General features: G+C 41.0%; 1 protein-coding gene across 1 annotated transcript in view; it reads right to left on the reverse strand.

Moving 5' to 3' along the window:
• Positions 1 to 21,285, reverse strand: part of wdsub1 (WD repeat, sterile alpha motif and U-box domain containing 1) — a 41,125-nt gene that overhangs the window by 3,195 nt on the left and 16,645 nt on the right. The window contains exons 4-7 of the mRNA XM_072261991.1: positions 15,359 to 15,448; positions 12,657 to 12,750; positions 6,421 to 6,454; positions 5,920 to 5,960 (exon numbers count right to left, since the gene is read on the reverse strand). Of these exons, the coding sequence (XP_072118092.1) occupies positions 5,920 to 5,960; positions 6,421 to 6,454; positions 12,657 to 12,750; positions 15,359 to 15,448 (259 nt within the window). The remainder of the gene's footprint in view (positions 1 to 5,919; positions 5,961 to 6,420; positions 6,455 to 12,656; positions 12,751 to 15,358; positions 15,449 to 21,285) is intronic.

The following is a 21,285-nucleotide window of genomic DNA, read 5'->3' on the forward strand; positions in this document are numbered from 1 at the left end:
ATTTAAAATGCAAGGTTCCTGCAATTTCTGCACTTGCCTCCCTCAAGGTCTGAGGGAACACATAGTCAGGTCCCGGGGATTTATCCACCCCAGTTTGCCTGGACACCTAACACCTCACCCTCCTCTATAATCTGTACAGGGTCCATGAATTTGATGCTGCTTTGCCTCACTTCTATAGACTCTGTCCATCTCCTGAGTAAATACAGGTGGAAAAAAAAATGCATATAAAACCTCCCCCATCTCTTTTTGTTCCATGCATGGATTACCTTTCTGATCTTCCAGAGGACCAATTTTGTCTCTTACAATCCCTTTGCTCTTAACTTATCTGTAAAATCCCTTAAGATAAGATTCTCCTTCACCTTGTCTGCTAGAGCAACCTCATGCTTTCTTTTAGCCCTCCTGATTTTTGTAAGTACCCCATTTGTTCCTTGCATGAGCTTTCTTTTTTCTTAACCAGGGCCTCAATATCTCTTGAAAACCAAAGTGCCCTATGCTTGTTATCTTTACCTTACATTCAGACAGGAACATACTGTCTAAATTTCACTTTTGAAGGCCGCCTACTTACCAAGGACACCTTTGCCAGAAAACAGCCTGTCCCATTCCACACTTGCCAAGTCCTTTCTTATACCTTCAAAATTAACCTTTTTCAAATTTAGAATCTCAAACCACGGACCACACCTATCTTTTCCCATATTTACTTTGAAACTAATGACATTGTGGTCACAGATGCAAAGTGTTCCCCAAACACAAACTTCTGTCACCTGCCCTGTCTCATTCCCTAATAGCAGCTCAAGTGTTGCATGCTGTCTCATTGGAACTTCTATGTACCGATTAAGGAAACCTTCCTGGACACATTTGGCAAACTCCATCCTATCTAGTCTTTACCACAGTATAGGTGACCCAGTCAATATTTGGAAAGTTAAAATGACCTACTATAACAACCTTACATTTCTTGTAACAGTTTGCAATCGCTCTACAAACTCGTTCCTCTATATCCCTCAGGCTGTTGGGTGGTCTATAATATAACCGCATTAACATAAGACTATAAGACATAGGAGCAGAATTTGGCCATCTCGCCCATCGAGTCTGCTCCACCATTCAACCACAGCTGATACTGTTTTTCTATCTCCTCTTCAACCCTAATCCCAGCCTATTCCCTGTAACCTTTGATGCCATGTCCAATCAAGAACCTATCAATCTCTGCCTTAAATACACCCAACGACCTGGCCTCCACAGCTGCACGTGGCAACAAGTTCCACAATTCACCGCCCTTTGGCTAAAGAAATTTCTCCGCATCTCTGTTTTGAAAGGGCGTCCCTCTATCCTGAGGCTATGCCCTCTTGTCCTGAACTCTCCCACCATGGGAAACATCGTTTCCACATCTACTCTGTCTAGGTCTTTAAACATTCGAAAGGTTTCAATGAGATACCCCCCTCATCCTTCTGAATTCCAGTGAGTACAGACCCAGAGCCATCAAACGTTCCTCGTATGATAACCTTTTCATTCCTAGAATCATTTTTGTGAACCTCCTCTGGACCCTCTCCAATGCCAACACATCTTTTCTAAGATGAGGGGCCCAAGACTGTTAACAGTACTCAAGGTGAGGCCTCACCAGTGCCTTATAAAGCCTCGGCATCACATCTTTGCTCTTGTATTCTAGACATCTTGAAATGAATGCTAACATGGCATTTGCCTTCCTCATCACCAACTTAACCTGTAAGTTAACCTTCAGGGTGTTCTGCACAAGGACTCCCAAGTCCCTTGCATCTCCAATTGCTGGATTTTCTCCCCACTTAGAAAATAGTCTGTACATTTCTTTCTACTACCTAAGTGCATGACCGTGCATTTTTCAACATTGAATTTCATTTGCCACTTTCTTGCCCATTCTCTTAATCTGTCTAAGTCCTTCTGCATCCTGTTTCCTCAACAATACCTGCCCCTCCACCAATCTTCATATCATCTGCAAACTTGGCAACAAAGCCATCTATTCCATCATTTATATACAGCATAAAAAGAAGCCGTCCCAACACCGACCCCTGCAGAATACCACTAGTTACTAGCAGCTAACCAAACAAGGATCCTTTTATTCCCACTTGCTGCCTCCTACCAATCAGCCAATGCTCTAACCATTTTGGTAACTTTCCTGTAACACCATGGGCTCTTAACTTGGTAAGCAGCCTCATGTGTGGCACCTTGTCAAAGGCCTTCTGAAAGTCCAAATGTACAACATCCACCACATCCTCTTTATCTATCCTACTTGTAATCTCCTCAAAGAATTCCAACAGTTTTGTCAGGCAGGATTTTCCCTGAAGGAAACCATGCTGACTTTGAACTATCTTGTCCTGTGTCTCCATCACCTCATCCTTAGCAGTTGACTCCAACATCTTTCCAATCACTGAGGTCAGGCTAACTGGTCTATAATTTACTTTCTGCTGCCTCCCTTCCTCCTTAAAGAGTGGAGTAACATTTGCAAAATTTCCAGCCCTCTGGCACCATGCCTTTCAGCTTTTTGAGCACCTTCTCTCTTGCAACAGTAACTGCACCCACTTCTCTTCCTTCACACACTACAACATCAGGCATTCTGCTAGTGTCTTCCACAGTGAAGACTGATGCAAAAATACTCACTTAGTTCATCCAGCCATCTCCTTGTCCCCTGTTATTATTTCTCCTGTATCATTTTCTAGCAGTCCTATATCCACTCTCATTTCTCTATTCTTAACATACTTGAAAAAAACTTTACTATCCACTTTGATATTATTTGCTAGCTTGCTTTCATAATTCATCTTTTTCCTTCTAATGATTTTGTAGTTGCTCTCTGTAGTTTTTAAAAAGCTTCCCATTCCTCTATCTTCCCACTAATTTTTGCTTTGTTGTATGCCCTTTCTTTTGCTTTTACAATAGCTTTGACTTCCCTTGTCAGCCAAGGTTGTACTATTTTACCATTTGAGTATTTCTTCACTTTTGGAATACACATGTCCTGCACCTTCCTCATTTTTCCCAGAAAAGTAGCCATTGCTGCTCTGCTGACATCCCTGCCAGCAGCTTCTTCCAATTTACTCCTCTCTCATACCGTTGTAATTTCCCTCACTCCACTGAAATACTGCTTCTCCAGACGTTACTTTCTCCCTACCAAATTTCAAGTTGAACACAATCATATTGTGATCACTGGTTCCTAAGGGTTCTTTTACCTTAAGCTCCCGAATCGCCTCCGGTTCATTACATAACACCCAATCCAGTATAGCTGATCCCCTAGTAGGCTCAACGACAAACTGCTCTAAAAAGCTATCTCTTAGGCATTCAACAAACTCACTCTCTTGAGATCCATTACCAACCTGATTTTCCCAAATGACCTATCTGCATGTTAAAATCTCCCATGACCACCATAACATTGCCCTTTTGACTTCCCTTTTCTATTTCCTGTTGCAATCTACAGAACACCTCCCAGCCACTGTTGGGAAGCCTGTATAACTGCCATTACTTCCTTTTACCCTTCCAGTTTCTTAACCCACAAGAATTCAACATCTTCTGATCTTATGTCACATCTTTCTACTGATTTGGTACCATTCTTTAACAGTATAGCCACACCACCCCCTCTGCCTACCTTCCTATTCCTGATTTAAATGGAACCTTGGACATTCAGTTCCCAACTACAATCATCCTTTAGCCACAATTCAGTGATGGCCACAACATCATACCTGGCAATCTGTAATAGTGCAACAAGATCAATCACCTTATTTCTTATACTATGCGCATTTAGATACAACGCCTTGTGTACCGCATTTGCTGTCCTTTCTGACTCTGCATTCCTAATGATTTGATACTCAGTTTGTTGGGTGCAACTAAGTCCCATCACCTGCCTGCCCTTCCTGACAATCTGACTGCACGCTATCTTTACTTTTTCACCCTCTGTCCTTTCTTGAGTCCATTCACTCTGGTTCCCACCCCCCTGCTAAGTTAGTTTAAACCTCCCCAGCAGCTCTAACAAATCTGCCTGCCAGAATATTGGTCCCCCCTGGGTTCAGGTGCAACCTGTCACTTTTGAACAGGTCATACCTCCCCCAGAGGAGATCCCAATTAAGTAAGAACCTAAAGCCCTGCCCCCGACACTAACTTCTCAGTCATGCACTTATCTGCCAAATCATCCTGTTTCTTCCCTCACTGGCGAGTGGCACAGGCAGTAATCCAGAAATCACTACCCAGGAGGTCCTGCTTCTCAGCTTTCTACCTAGCTCTCTAAATTCTCTTTTCAGGACCTCATTGTTTTTCCTTCCTATGTCATTGGTACCAAAATGTTGTGGATGTGATCTGAGACATCCCTGACCCTGGCACCTGGGAGGCAACATACCACCCGGGTGTCCCGTTCATGTCCGCATAATCTCCTGTCTGTTCCCCTCACTACTGAGTCCCCTATCACTACTGCTCCCTTCTTCTCTCTCTTTTCCTTCTGCACCACAGACCCCTGCTCGGTGCCTGTAACCCAGTCGCCTTGGCATTTTTCCCGGAGGTCATCCCCCACAAAAATAACCAAAGCGGTATACTTGTTTTTGAGGGGATTGGCCACAGGGGTGCTCTGCTCTAACTGCGTATTTCCATTTCTCCTGACAGTCACCCAGCTACTCACCCCCTGCAACTTCTGGATGACTACTTCTCTGTAACTTTGATCAATTATATCCTCATTCTCCTGTACAAGCCGAAGGTCATCCAGTTGCTGCTCCAGATCCCTAACACTGTCTTCAAGGAACTGCAGCCGGATGCACTATACGTAGATGTAGTTCCCCGGAAGACTCTAGATCTCCCAGTTCTCCAACATCCGGCACGAAGAGCATACCACAGCCATTTAAGTGGTACAGTAAGAGATGAAAAAAAAATCCAAAAAAAGGAAACCTTAACAGACGCTTTACACAGAGCCGATGCCTCTTCCCAGCCAAAGCCCAGTTTGAGCTGTCACTTCTACTCTTGCCTCTACTCTCGCCACTGGTCTACTCCCAACAATAGCTGCTCCGCTTATCCCTTCTGTGTTTTTATTTAGTTCGTACAGCTCTGTTGATGCTGATAGGCCACACACAATGGAAAAACACTCTCGATGCTCCCTTTTTAAATAACCACTGCCAACCTGCGAGAAATCCCTCTTGGTAGAGCTCTGTTGACACCGCTGAGAGGCCACGTACAATGGTCATACCTTTATTGTTCAATTCCACCCATAAAGCCTCACTAGATGAGCTCCCCAGTCTGTCCTAACTGAGCACTGACATTTTCCCTGACTAATAACGCCAACCCTCCTCCTTCAATCCCTCCCACTCTGTCACATCTGAAACAACAGAACCCTGGCACTATATGGTGCCAGTCCTGCAACCAAGTCTCACTAATGGCTACAATATCATCATTCCAGGTGTTGATCCATGCCCTGAGCTCATCTGCCTTTCCTACGTTGCTTCTTGCATTGAAATATACACAGCTCAGGGCATTGATTTTTTTTCCCGTCAATCTGGCCAGCTGTAATTTATACCTAAAAATACATCAATTACCTTCTTCCCCAAGGTATCAATTTGGCTTCTCCAGAATCAATGCTTTGTAAATTTGCAGATTAGTTTATGGTGAACCATTTCTCAAATTCAGTATCTTTGTTTTGGAGTGGATAACATCAAGAAGGCCCATGTACAACATACCCTTCATCTTGTCATAGATGGAAGTTAGGGCAGGGGCAGAATTTTTTTCCTCCATATAATTCTAACACTCAATTAATAATAAATGGACAGCATAACCCTTTTAATCGGTTGGGGAGGAATCTCAGCCCCATCCATATAACAAATTACATTAAAAGAAAGTAAGCATGAGAATTACTAAGTGAAGAGTCTCAATTTCTTCGAGGCTGCTGTCCCATTTCTGAACAAAACCAAGAGAGAAAATTGTTCAACATACCTTTTATGTTGTGTCAGTGTGTGAAGAGGGACTCCGGTAATCTGCAGAAAGTAGATGAGTGATCTTTTTTTAAAAACAATACATCTTACATCTACTTAATCACTTACCAACACTGTAAAATCATAATGTTCTTAAAGCATGGATTTATGTAAAAATCGAGTAGCAAGTACTAAAACACATTGCACTGAAAAATGTTATGTAAACAGTATTAAAAATTCCTCATTGGTTTTCTTATGAATTTGCTACTACTATGGGCTACAAAAATACAGTTGAGGATATGAATAGAATAAAGTAGAATCTCTTATTAAAATAAAACCTGAACATACTCTGTAATTTTGAAAAATAAGATGCTGGTATTGCCAACATTTTCTACTATTCATACCAAAATAACTGCTAATGCTGGAAATATAAAAAGATGTTTTATATCAGCATTTCAGATACTTCTGAATACATTAATGTGACATTTTCAATTAGCGAAAGCTGATTTTAGTACATACTTACCGAATCCCAAATTATAATAGACTTGTCAACAGACCTTGAAAGAAAAAAAAATTAAAAGCTGGAACTTCAAAAATTTCAAAAAAATACATTGCACCAATTCTTGTTGTGCTACAGCAACATCAGTTTCACTAGGTATATTTATTTCATAGCTTGTATTGTTACACAGATGAAATCCTGGTTACTTTTTTATTTGTAGCATGCACTGGCTCGGCAGTATACAGCAGAAGTTATCAATTGAAGCTTTGCGACTGTTTTCAGTATTAGTGAATGACACAAGAACAATGTCAACATTCAGGATATGAAACGTATGAAAACAAAACACTTAAAAGGAAATTGGAAATGAGATGGGTCAATGTGAATTGCATTCTCACATGGATGTTAACAGTAACACAAAAGGGCCACACTACAATATTTTAGTGATACCTTTTCCATCATGACTCTGTGAAGTGATGCACTTTGGCAGAAAGAATAATGTGAGTCAACATAGGGCAAATGGCACAGTTCTCAACATTGTACTGGTGTGGGGTGGATGGGGCAGGCTAGATTTGCAATGGTGTAAGTTCTTGTAAATGACAGGGAATGTTCAGATATTGGTTTACAACAAGGGATTGAAGAATTTTTATTAGAGGAATAAAATTCCTGGCAGTTATTTTGAACCTGTGTGGGCATGTGGCCAAGTGGATAAGGCATTGGACTAGCGACCTGAAGGTCGTGAGTTCAAGCCCCAGCCAAGGCATCGTGTTGTGTCCCTAAGCAAGGCACCTAATCACACATTGATCTGCGACGACACTGGTGCCAAGCTGTATGGGTCCTTGGACAACATTGGTGTCGTGGAGAGGGGAGACTTGCAGCATAGGCAACTGCTGGTCTTCCATACAACCTTGATCCATGGTCTCGCAAGACTAACGGATGCCTTTACTTATTTTGAACCTGTATAAAACATTGATTAGGCAACAACTGAGTACTGCATCCAATTCAGGACACCTAATTTTAGAAAGATATTAAGAGAGTTCTACAGAAAGGACTTAACAAATGATCCCAAGGATAAAAATTTGAGTTACAAGGTTAAAGTGGAGAAAATTGGACCGTTCTTCCAATCAAAGAGTTCAGAGATCTCTGATATAGCAGCATTGTAACTGACCGTAAATAGAGGGAAGCTGTTCAAGGACAAGGCACACACTTAAAGTCTTCATGAAACACTCAAAATGGATGTGAAATTTAAAATTTAAACAGAATGGGGAAGTTGTGATCTAGAACTCTCAGTCTTTAAGAATATTGGAAGCAATCAGGTCTTTCAAAATGATATAACATGGATACTTGGGAGAAGATGATTTCCAATGCTTTGGGATAGAAGAAAGGTAATGGAATTTAATGTATTGCAATCATAGGGACCGGTAAAGATTCAAATGGGCCAAATAGCCATAACAATTCAATGACTACGCATCTTTATTTAAGATATTTAAAAATCACAAAATTTATTTGGAAAAAATTTCCACAAAAAGATTGAATTAATGATCTAATCACAAACAAGAGAAAATCTGCAGATGCTGGAAATCCAAGCAACACACACAAACTGCTGAAGAAACTCAACAGGTCAGGTAGCAGCTATGGAAGAGAGTACAGTCGACGTTTTGGGCTGAGACCCTGGGTCTCAAAACATCAACTGTACTCTTTTTCATAGATGCTGCCTGGCCTGCTAAGTTCCCCTAGCATTTTGTGTGTGTTGGTTGAATTAATGACTCTACCATTCCATCTCCTACTCACCTTCACCTGCACTATTTTCCCACCCCCATTAAAATTTAAAAATAATCAGTTTTGCCACACTTACCCATATGCAATTTTCTACAACCAATATACAACCTACAAGTGCTTCCTGTTCCCATATAGAACAATGACATACTTCTGCTGATGGGACAAATAAAAACATTGCATCCCTTCTGCCTGTAATGTTCTATCTTAAAAACTGATTCTCAGATAGTTTTTTCCATTGCAAAGGTTTAATAATTTCATATTTATTTTACCATTTACTTCACACCAGCCCATATTCCTGTATTATTTACTCAGGTGACACCTTCTGAATTTACATCTTCTAGATTGAAACCTTCCCCATCTAGTCCTGGATAACACTCTCCAACTTCAATTACATGTTCTTCCAGTTCTGGATTCACTTCTTTGTGTTTACTTAAAAAGAGAATTAAATGATGAGTGATTAGGATTGTCGCAAGTAGAAGAGGATATTATTCCAAAGGAACTGAATTACAGGACTGGCGCAGGTTGGTGTTCAACTTTGATTAATTATATTCATGATGTTTCTGTTGATTCATATGGAAGGGTGAATCAGACTTTGACCCACGTTGTCTGTGCCTACCAAGTGCCGATTTAAAGAAATCCCATTAGCCCAGCACATTGTCTATATACTTCCATTCCATGCTTGTCCACACCTCTCTAAATACTTTCTCAGCATTGCTATTGTATTTGTTTCTACCACTTTCCCTAGCAGCGTAGCCCAGGCACCTAGCACTGTAAAAAGAGTTGTCTCACACATTTCCTTTAAATCTTCCCCCTTTCACATTAAACTTACACCCTCTTGTATTTGGCATTTTCACCCTGGGTTCAGGTCATCTCTCCGCCTCCAGGCAAAACAATCCAAGTTTGTCCAAACTCTCTGTATAACTAATGTCCTCAAATTGAAGCAACATCCTGGTGAACATCTTCTGATCCTCTACTTCCTGACCAATAGACTGCAATCAGTAAAGATAGCCAGCCACAGCCTTGCCATGGCTCGCTAACCACTGGTGCTCCACAAGGTTGTGTAGTCAAGCCCCTATTCCACTCATGACTGTGTGATGAAATTCTGCTCTAACCATCTACACTATCCATTCAAATTCCCATAGTTGGCTGTATCTCAAATAATGATGAGTTGGAGTACAGGGAGGATATGGAGACCTTTGTAATATGATGACATACTGGTGCTCCACAAGGTTGTGTAGTCAGGCCCCTATTCCACTCACTGTACACTCATGACTGTGTGATGAAATTCTGCTCTAACTGTCTACACTATCCATTCAAATTCCCATAGTCGGCTGTATCTCAAATAACGAGTTGGAGTACAGGGAGGATATGGAGACCTCAGTAATATGATGACATGACCACAATCTTCCCCTCAGTATCAGCAAAAAAGCCTGGCCATTGACTTTAGGAAGGGGGCAGTGCACATACTCCTGCCCTCATCAGTGGTGTTGAAGTTGAGAGGGTTGAAATTTTCAAGTTCGTGGGAGTGAACATCATCAAAAGGCTGTCCAGGTCTAACAATATAGACATCATGGCCAAGACAGCTCACCAACTCCTCTGTTTCCTCAGGAGGCTAAAAAAAACTTAAGTCCTTGTCGACCCTTAACAATTTTTATTGATGCCCAATAGAAAGCTTCTAATCTGGCTGCATCACAGCATGGTAAGAAACTGCAGTGTTGTGGATACAGCTCCGCACATCACAGAAACCAGCCTCCTACCACCCCTCCCCCTCCCCCACCCCACCCTTGGCCCACAGACTCCATATATATTGGTGTCTCAGTAAAGTAGTCAGCATCATCAAAGACCCCACCCCACCCACCCTGGTCTTTTCTTTTTCACATCTTTTCTTCATTGGGCAGAAGATACAAAAGACTGAAAGCATGTACCAAAAGGCTCAAGAACAGCTTCAGTCCCACTGTTAGAAGACTACTGAATGGTTCCCTAGTACAATAAGATGTATTCTTAACTTCACAATCTACCTATGTTATTGGATATTGTTGTCTACCTAATGATTTGATCTGTACGAACAGTATGCAAGACAAGCTCTTTATGATACCTCAGTAAATGTGACAATAATATTCCAATTCCGAACTCTGCACACCCTTCCTGTATTGCGTCGACCAAAACTACACACAATAGTGTTCTCACTGAAGATTTATACAGATGCAATCTGACCGACAATTTTTATATTTAATGTTCTAACCAATGAAGGAAAGTATGCTTCACATTTTCTTTACCACCCTATCCAATTTTTTTTCCCCACTTTCTGGGAGCTACAAAGTTGCACCCCAAAATCCCCTCTGTATATCAGTGCTCCTAAAGGCCAATTTATACTTCTCCGTCAAATCTACGCCGTAAGTACGGTGTAGCCGCGTACCCTATGCCATAGCCTGACGCGCACCTCCTCAAAAATGTAACTACGTGTCGCGTTGACGCAGACTGCAACAACTGTGATTGGTCCGCTTGGTAGCATCGCAATTCCTGCTACGCTGCAATAGCTTCCCATTGGGCAACTGAAGGGCAGGGAAGGAAACCTGGCTGCAATGCTTTCCGTAAAGCTTTACAGACCTCTGAAATTATGGAGGACTCTATGCTTGATGCCAGTTTGAAGCTAGCTGCTACAGCCTGTTGACTCCCACCTGAAGCTAAAACTTGAATGGTGATTGCCAGTCTCTGAATATACTGTGCATACACTGATGCAAAATAAATGGTTGGAGATGATGAACCAAATCGTCAAATCTACCTGTCGACATCCGAAAATATTTGAAATGCATTTCCTTGTCCACGTCTCTCAGTGGCTGGACAAGCACTGAAAATTCACCCTCCTTCAGTTTCAGTCGCCATTGTTTGAAGTTTCAGTTCCTTCGTGTTGAGTTTCAACACGAAGGAACTCAACACAGTGGCATAGAAACCCCACCACCAACTGGCGTTTTGGCGGTGAATTGCAGAATGACGCAGACACACCAACGCACAAGTATAAATGCTCACAATGGCTCATCCTTTACGCAGAAGTAAAAATCAGCCTAAAGGGTCTACTTTGCCTGTGTTTCAATCTGATCTCTATCCTGTATCTACATCTTGCAACCTAACTCACTATCTATACAAATTCCCTAATCAGCCCACCAATTTTTCTATACAAATCATCTGTAACACAACAACAGAGATACTAACACGGATTCCTGCAGAACACCACTGATCACAAAAAGACAGGAAGAAAAAAAAACCTTCATTACCATCCATCATCTATAGCCAAGCCAGTTTTGTAAATTTGCCAAATTTCTACAGATAAAAAGTGGAAAGCATTCTGACTGGTTGAATCATGGCTTGGTGTTTAAATTCAACTGCATAGGAATGCAAAAAGCTACAGCTCTTCCCACCACTGAAGACATCTACAAGAGATGATGTCTCGGGAAGGCAGCATCCATCATCAGGGACCCCCATTATCTGAACCATGTCCTGTTCTTGAAGCTGCAATCAAGCAGAAGGCACAGGCGCCTGAAGACCCACACAGCAAGATTTAACACCATTTTCCCTACTGCCATCGGGTTCTTAATGGATCCAAAAGACCTAGGAATACATTTATTTTGTCTCTCTCTCAATCTTGCACTAATGTTATGTTGATTTTTTAATTTTGCACTTGGATAAATTATGTATAGCTTATGTCAATTTAAGTATATATTTGTCCTCATCTTGTAATGTACTGTGTTGCTGCTACCTAAAGATCATTTTCACGGCATCCAGACCCTGTGCCTATGACAGCAACAAACCTGAACCTGAGTAAGGCTCCCAAAGTGCTCTGTCGTGCCTGCTTTATTCTGTTTTTTAAAAGAATCTTTGAACTAATTTCTGATGTTACCATATGACCTTAACACCAATGCTTCTCCTCTACTATAATGCATTATGGAGTTTAGTTTCAATTCTTAAAATTGCAATCTCAGAGAGTTCTTCACAGCCCCACCCTATACACACAAGAGCTAGCAGCTGAGGCTCTGCAATCACTAAGTCATTCTGACACTGCATATCTATGAGTTTTTTTTTAAGAATTCCTGCAAAACTGAGGTTGGGTAATCCAAAAGCTAAAGAATTCAGCAAATACAATTATCGATTGAATCAGCCTTTGTAAGCTACAAGGTACAGATGCTTATAATCTTCTGTGATATTTGGTTATGACAATGAGGAACTTCAGAGCTGAAAGAGCATGGAATGGATGTTCTCAATGAAATCTCAATGTGACATTACCAACTTAAGTGTAAAGACTCAGTTTAAATAAACACAGCCAAAAATTACAACTGCATCTTACTGAAAAATTGACAGGGACGTTATGCTCTAAACTGATATTAGTCTTAGCAACTTCTAGCAATTTAAACCGCCTCTGTTATTCTTAATAAACATATTCAAGCTAAACAGAACTCCACAAATGGAAAGAATGCATACATCCTACTCACCCAGATACCAATAAATGCCCATCAGGTGAAAAACAACATGAAAGAACAGGAGCCGTATGATGGTTTAATGAGTATTTCATTTTAAGTTCACAACCTATTAACGTAAGATAACATGAAGGTTCAGACCATGAATATCTTGTCACTTATTTTGCATCAGTAATTATTTATTGCTCCAACATTACTTCTGAAAAAATATACACAGAAGGATGATCAAAGGGTAAAAGGGAAGCAAAGGACAATATTGTTATATTTAAGTTACAGCTCAGAAGTACTTAATGCTTCATATGGGTCTTCTTCCAACCACCTTCATCTAAAAATCAGCAGTGTATTGCATTCTAGACTCCTCTGGTTAACTCATTCTTGTTTTATCTGTTGTGTAATGAAGGAGGCCTCAAAGTCTCACATACGAGAAGTGGAATGATTTTTGTTCCTGACCTGAATGCTTTCATTTTGTAAAGATGTGTTAGATGTGTTATGATACATGACAACTGGTGGCCACTAAAGGCATATAATAATTTTCTAACATTGTTATTCTTTCAATTGTTGCAAGATTCAGTTTTTGATCATACTCCCAATTCTTAGCAAAACAGTATTAACATTCTATACAAATTAACAATACCGAAGAGCAATAAAGTGTAAGCTAAGTTGATAAATTAAACCTCAGAAAATATGAGCTTTGATTTGAATTGTACAAATTGTACATATTCTTCTGAAATACTTCAGGATTAATAAATAGGAATCATATATTTAATTTCTCATCTTCTAAACAAGGCTAGATTAATGTGATAATTACATCATTGTAATTACATCTGTTAATTTCCTCGATGGTAGAGTCCAGAAGCAGAAGAGAAATATAAGAGAAATCCCTGGGCAGGTGAAATAACTAGTAAGTTAGTAAAAAGGTACATCAAAAGAAGAGATTGAACAGAATGAACCATATATTTGTGAATCATATTTTAACTGCCCTAGATTCTGTAATTTCATACGGCATGTATCATGATCATGCACGTCACCATAAAAGGATTTTGTCCCTTTAAGTTCTAGGTGAACTCATTACCTTATCTATCCTAAGAATAATAACAACAGCAAAAACCACCTACAAACTTGCACAAAGATATTGCACCAACATGATTGTGGAATGGCTGTGGTTTAATGAACAAGGAATACTCTAATTTATCAATGGGGCTGTTTATCATTGCATGCTTGCTAGCTAATATTGACTGGCCCTACTGTTGGTGTTTTGAAGGGTTCTCATGAGCAGGAGGGGAAGGACTGAAAAATAAAGTAAAATGAAACAGGAAAAGACCACTGAAACCCTAAAGCTCACACTGTCATTCAAACAGGATTGTGGCTGATCTGACATTTTTAGAGTCTACTTTTCTGCCTTTCCCCATAACCTTCGATTTCTTTGATGTTTAGAAATCTATCTCTGTCCTAAATATAACCCAAGAACTCTGCCATTACAACACATGACATAAGTGTGAGGTGGTTCATTTTGTTAGGCCAAATATGATGACAGAATATAGTATTAATGGTAAGACTCTTAGCAGTGTGAAGGATCAGAGGGACCTTAGGGTCCGAGTCCATAGGACACTCAAGGCTGCTGTGCAGGTTGACTCTGTGGTTAAGAAAACATACGGTGCATTGGCCTTCATCAATCGTAGGACTGAGTTTAGGAGCTGAGAGGTAATGTTGCAGCTATATAGGACCCTGGTCAGACCCGACTTGGAGTACTGTGCTCAGTTCTGGTCACCTCACTATAGGAAGGATGTGGAAACCATAGAAAGGGTGCAGAGGAGATTTACAAGGATGTTGCCTGGATTGGGGAGCACGCCTTATGAGAAAAGGTTCAGTGAACTCAGCCTTTTTTCCTTAGAGCGACAGAGGATGAGAAGTGACCTGATAGAGGTGTAAAAGATGATGAGAGGCATTGGTCGTGTGGATAGTCAGAGGCTTTTTCCCAGGGCTGAAATGGCTAGCATGAGAGGGCACAGTTTTAAAGTGCTTGGAAGTAGGTACAGAGGAGATATCAGGGGTAAGTTTATTACGCAGAGAGTGGTAAATGCGTGGAATGGGCTGCCTGCGACAGTGATGGAGTCGGATACGATAGGGTCTTTTAAGAGATTCCTGGACAGGTATATAGAGCTCAGAAAATTAGGGCTATGGGTAACCCTGGGTAATTTCTCAGGTAAGGACATGTTTGGCACAGCTTTGTGGGGTGAAGGGTCTGTATTGTGCTATGTTTCTATTCCAGATTTGCAACCTGCTGACAGAAGTTGTTCTTCCTAATCTCAGCTTAAATGGGTGCTTCTTTATTCTGAAATGAGGGAGAAAACTTTCTCTCACCTTTTACCCCATAAAGGACAAAAGGAATCTTGTTTTTTTCAATAAGATGGCCTTTCATTCTTTTAAACTTTAATTAGTACTGTTCTCAGTCTGTTTAATCTTTCATTGCAAGACCATCCATTACATCCTGGCTCATCCTATAGAACCCTCTGGGAACATCTCCAATGAAATAATATCTTAAGTAAGGAGACAAAAAGAACTCTAGATGTGGTCTTATCAGTGCCTTGTACAACTGAAATAAAACTTTCACACTTTTATATTTCATGCCTTTGAAATAAGGATTAAAATATTAGCTTTCTGTGTTTTCACACATAAAAAAGATTGTTTGAGCACTTAAAATATTTTATTTAAGATACCTGCATATGATAGCATCCAAAAAATTATTTTGTTGTCCTGACCACAAGAAGCCATCAGAAAGCCCTGTGATGTCAAACCATCTGTGCCACCTAGCAGTACAAAATAAAGCTACGTGATACAACAGTGCAGACAACCATACAAAAGAAAACATGAGGTGAATTAATACACCTGCTATAATCAACAATGCGATTGTAGCTGTAACCATTAACCTGGACATCTTTTAATCAATCAAATTAGCTCAATTTTGAATGTTAAATTCTGACTGAACTGTGTTTAGAGTATTTTTAAAAACAACTGAAAAATTGGCAAAACTTTGTCATTGATACACAAGAGAATACGGTTTCTGGAATCTGTGGCAAAACACCAACTGCTGAAGGAACTCAGAGGGTTGAATAGTATCTGTGGGGCTGGGAGTGGGGAGAAGGGAATAAGGACTGCCAGTATATCAGGTTGAGACCCTGAAACAGGACGCGTCAGGGAGAAGAGGATGCACAAGGAAGAGCAGACCAGGAAGTCAGAGAGGGACTTGTCCGTGTGGAAGGCAGAAAAATGAATCCTGATGCATGGGTGAGATAGAACTCGGGGAAAATGGAGCCCCGATGCATGGGGATGGCTGAAGGGTCTCGGCCCGAAATGTCAACTGTACGCTTTTCCACAGGTACTGCCTGGCCTGCTGAGTTCCTCCAGCATTTTGTGTGTGTTGCTTGGATTTCCAGCATCTGCAGATTTTCTCGTGTTTGTGATTGGATCTCATCACAAGATAGAATTAAGGGAAAAATCGAGTCCTGATGTACGGTCTCAACCTCAAACGACAATTCCCCTTCACTCCACAGCTGCTACTTGACCAACTGAGTTCCTCTAGCGATTGTTTTGCCGTGTATTTAATTTGCAAGTCACTCTTGGTAAAGTATTACTTATTAGACTATCTAAATTACATGCAAACTCTGTCATCAATTGTTTCTTTCAATCTGATCAGTTTCCCCCAGTGAATGGTTTAGTATCTTACAGTTTCAGTGATTAAATGGGCCCAAACACCCAGAAATTACGCCATAAAATCTGTGTAGTTCCCAGATTTTGTTTCTGGTCTACAGAAAATTCACTGATGTCATCTGTGTTTGACCTCAGAGAGAGAAAAGAAAAATGAGCTACAGTTCTAGCTGCTAACTAATATTTAGTGAGAACAAAGTGAACTTTGATTTTGTAACTCACTATAACTTACACAAAATAAACTCCCATTTTAATCAGTTAACATTTCAATGCAAACATGAAGATGCATAAAAATAAATTTACATGAAAAAAGGTTTTCCCATTACTCCAACATCAGTTTTACTTCTTCAGTCTTCCTGCATGGAAAATGGAAAATAGACAATAGACAATAGATAATAAGTGCAGGAGTAGGCCATTTGGCCCTTTGAGCCAGCACCACCATTCACTGTGATCATGGCTGATCATCCATAATCAGTACCCCGTTCCTGCCTTTTCCCTATATCCCTTGACTCCGCTATCATTAAGAGCTCTATCTAACTCTTTCTTGAAAGCATCTAGAGAATTGGCCTCCACTACCTTCTGAGGCACAGCATTCCACAGATCCACAACTCTCTGGGTGAAAAAGTTTTTCCTCAATTCTGTTCTAAATGGCCTACACCTTATTCTCAAATTGTGGCCTCTGGTTCCGGACTCCCCCAAAATCAGAAACGTGTTTCCTACCTCTAGCGTGTCCAATCCCTCAATAATCTTATATGTTTTAATCAGATCCCCTCTTATCCTCCTTCTAAATTCCAGTGTATACAAGCCCAGTCGCTCCAATCTTTCAACATATGACAGTCCCGCCATCCCGGGAATTAACCTCATGAACCTCCGCTGCACTCCCTCAATAGCAAGAATGTCCTTCCTCAAATTTGGAGATCAAAACTGTACACAATACTCCAGATGTGGTCTCACCAGGGCCCTGTACAACTGCAGAAGGATCTCTTTGCTACTATACTCAACTCCCCTTGTTATGAAGGCCAACATGCCATTAGCTTTCTTCACTGCCTGTTGTACCTGCATGCTTACTTCCAGTGACTGATGAACAAGGACACCTAGATCTCGTTGTACTTCCCCTTTTCCTAACTTGACACCATTCAAATAGTAATCTGCCTTCCAGTTCTTACCACCAAAGTGGATAACCTCACATTTATCCACATTAAACTGCATCTGCCATTCATCTGCCCACTCACCCAACTATCCAAGTCATCTTCCATTCTCATAACATCCTCCTCACATTTCACACTGCCACCCAGCTTTGTGTCATCTGTAAATTTGTTAATGTTACTTTGAATCCCTTCATTTAAATCATTAATGTATATTGTAAATAGCTGCGGTCCCAGCACCGAGCCTTGTGGTACCCCACTAGTCACCGCCTGCCATTCTGAAAGGGACCCATTAATCCCTACTCTTTGTTTCCTGTCTGCCATCCAATTTTCTATCCATGTCAGTACCCTACCCCCAATACCATGTGCTCTAATTTTGCCCACTAATCTCCTATGTGGGACCTTATCAAAGGCTTTCTGAAAGTCCAGGTACACTACATCCACTGGCTCTTCCTTATCCATTTTCATAGCTACACCCTCAAAAAAATTCCAGAAGATTAGTCAAGCATGATTTCCCCTTCGTAAATCCATGCTGACTCGAACAGATCCTGCTACTGCTATCCAAATGTGCCGCTATTTCATCCTTTATAATTGACTCCAGCACTTTCCCCACCATTGATGTCAGGCTAACTGGTCTATAATTCCCTGTTTTCTCTCTCCCTCCTTTCTTAAAAAGTGGGATAACATTAGCTACCCTCCAGTCCTCAGGAACTGATCTTGAATCTATAGAACATTGGAAAATAATTAACAATGCGTCCACGATTTCTAGAGCCACCTCCTTAAGTACCCTGGGGTGCAGACCATCAGGCCCTGGGGATTTATCAGCCTTCAGTCCCATCAGTCTATCCAACACCATTTTCTGCCTAATGTGAATCTCCTTCAGTTCCTCCTTTACCCTAGGTCCTCCGGGCACTATTACATCTGGGAGATTGTTTGTGTCTTCCCTAGTGAAGACAGATCCAAAGTAACTTTTCAACTCGTCTGCCATTTCCTTGTTCCCCATAATAAATTCACCCATTTCTGTCTTCAAGGGCCCAACTTTGGTCTTAACTAATTTTTTCCTCTTCACATACCTAAAGAAGCTTTTACTATCCTCTTTTATATTCTTGGCTAGCTTGCCTTCGTATCTCATCTTTTCTCCCTACATTGCCTTTTTAGTTATCCTCTGTTGCTCTTTTAAAATTTCCCAATCCTCTGGCTTCCCGTTCATCTTTGCTATGTTATACTTCTTCTCTTTTATTTTTATACTGTCCTTGACTTCCCTTGTCAGCCACGATCGCTCCTTACTCCTCTTAGAATCTTTCTTCCTCTTTGGAATGAACTGATCCTGCACCTTCTGTATTATTCCCAGAAATACCTGCCATTGTTGTTCCACTGTCATCCCTGCTAGGGTATCTTTCCAGTCAACTCTGGCCAGGTACTCCCTCATGGCTCCATAGTCCCCTTTGTTCAACTGTAATACTGACACTTCCGATTTTCCCTTCTCCTTCTCAAATTGTACAAACGTACATTAAAACTTATATTATGGTCACTACCTCCTAATGGCTCCTTTATCTCGAGTTCCCTTATCAAATCCGGTTCATTACACAACACTAAATCCAGAATTGCCTTCTCCATGGTAGGTTCCAGTACAAGCTGCTCTAAGAATCCATCTCGGAGGCACTCCACAAATTCCCTTTCTTGGGGTCCAGGACCAACCTGATTTTCCCAGTCTACCTGCATGTTAAAATCCCCCATAACAACCGTAGCATTACCTTTGCGACATGCTAATTTTAACTCTTTTCACTTGCACCCTATATCCAGGCTACTGTTTGGGGGCCTGTAGATAACTCCCATTAGGGTCTTTTTGCCCTTACAATTTCTCAGTTCTATCCATACTGACTCTACATCTCCTGATTCTATGTCGCCCCTTGCAAGGGACTGAATTTCATTCCTCACCAACAGAGCCATCCCACCCCCTCTGCCCATCAGTCTGTCCTTTCGATAGGACGCATACCCTTGAATATTCATTTCCCAGCCCTGGTCCTCTTGCAGCCATGTCTCTGTTATTCCTACAACATCATACTTGCCAATTTCCAACTGAGCCTCAAGCTCATCCACTTTATTTCTTACACTTCGTACATTCATATATAATACTTTTAATCCATTACTCCCCTCACGTTTCACATCGATTCCTATTGCACTTGGCCATACTCTCCGCTCTTTTCCTGAGCTTTCTGCCCAGTTAGTTCTGTTGTCTTTCTTAACTTTCCTTATTCTCTCTTTCCCTTTAATTCCATCCTTATATTTCCTCTCCTCCCCCCCACTACTTAGTTTAAACACACCCGAAAACAACCGAATGTGCTAAGAAAATCTTCCTCTGAACAGTATTTTAAAAAATGTAGCATCCATTGAAAAATAATGTCCTTCCATATTTTATCATGTGTTTTTAATTTGTTTCTCCATACCATTCAACATCCTCCCATTTCTTGTCATGCCGCACCTCCCAAATGCTTTTTCTCACACCTTGTGTTCCTTTTGCCATTTATCTGCTCAAATGACTGGACAAGCTATATCCTCTTGCAGTCCAATGCTTTTATCTTGAAACCTACATGGTGAATATTTGGTTTATATGCAATCTTCTTACTGTGTCTCCTAAATTTAAGTCTGGACTATTAGTACATATTACAAAAAATCAAAGGATTGAGCTTGTGGAATATCTTTAACAGTCTTCCAGCTACATAGTGTCAACCATTACCCTTTGCTTTCTGCCACTGAATTGGTTTAGGACCTGATTTGCTATTCTTCTCTGAACCCCAATTGATTTTACCTTTTGATCTGTCAGGACCTTGTCAAAGCTTTGCTAACTCCTTGGAGGTGACACTGCCCTCATTGGTATGGACCAAGAAGGTATGATCAAGGAAGGCAAAGGACTGCTTACAGGGCTGGACAATATTCAGGGATTCATTGAGTCTGAATGGATACACCACAGTTGACACCAGCTTCATTAAGACCTGTGTAGATGAATGCATGCATCTGAGAATGTACCCAACATATCTAAACCAAAAGCTGTGGATGAACCAGGAACTTCGTATTCTGCTGAGGACTAGATCCATTTCATTCAAGACCAATGATTCAGAAATATACAAGTCGTCTAGGTACAACCTACAGAATGCTTTTTTAAGGGCAACAAAATTATTCCAATTGTGTTGGAATCCGCCGCTGCCTGTAAGGACTTTGTACGTTCTCCCCGTGACTGCAAGGGTTTCCTCTGGGTGCTCCGGTTTCCTCCCACAGTCCAAAGGTTGGTAGGTTAATTGGTCATTGTAAATTGTCCATGATTAGGCCAGGGTTAAATCTGTGATGCTGGGTGGCGTGACTTGAAGGACTAGCAGGGCATACTCCACGCTGTATCTCAATAAAAAGTAATGCCAGCTTTGACAGGGTTTGCAGGCCATTATTTCTTACAAAGCAAAATCAAACACCCTAATGGTTGTGATCTTCAATCCCAGATGAGTTCAACACCTTTGTGCATACTTTGAAAGGGAGAATCAAAGTACACCTGTGCAAATCCCTGCAGCATCTGGTGACCCTGTGATCTCTGTCTTGAAGGCTGACATCAGAACAACTTTCAAGGGAATGAACCCTCGAAAGGCTTCAGGCCCTGATGGTGTAGCTGGTGGGGCTCTGAAAACCTATGTCAACCAGTTGGCGGAAGTGTTCAAGGACATCTTCAATCTATCAATGCTGCAGTTAGAGGTTTCCACCTGCTTCAAAAGGGTGACAATTACCAGTGCCCAAGAAGAGCAGGATGA

This window comes from Mobula birostris, chromosome 6 (assembly GCF_030028105.1).
Source record: "Mobula birostris isolate sMobBir1 chromosome 6, sMobBir1.hap1, whole genome shotgun sequence".
In the NCBI taxonomy this organism is placed as follows: Eukaryota; Metazoa; Chordata; class Chondrichthyes; order Myliobatiformes; family Myliobatidae; genus Mobula; species Mobula birostris.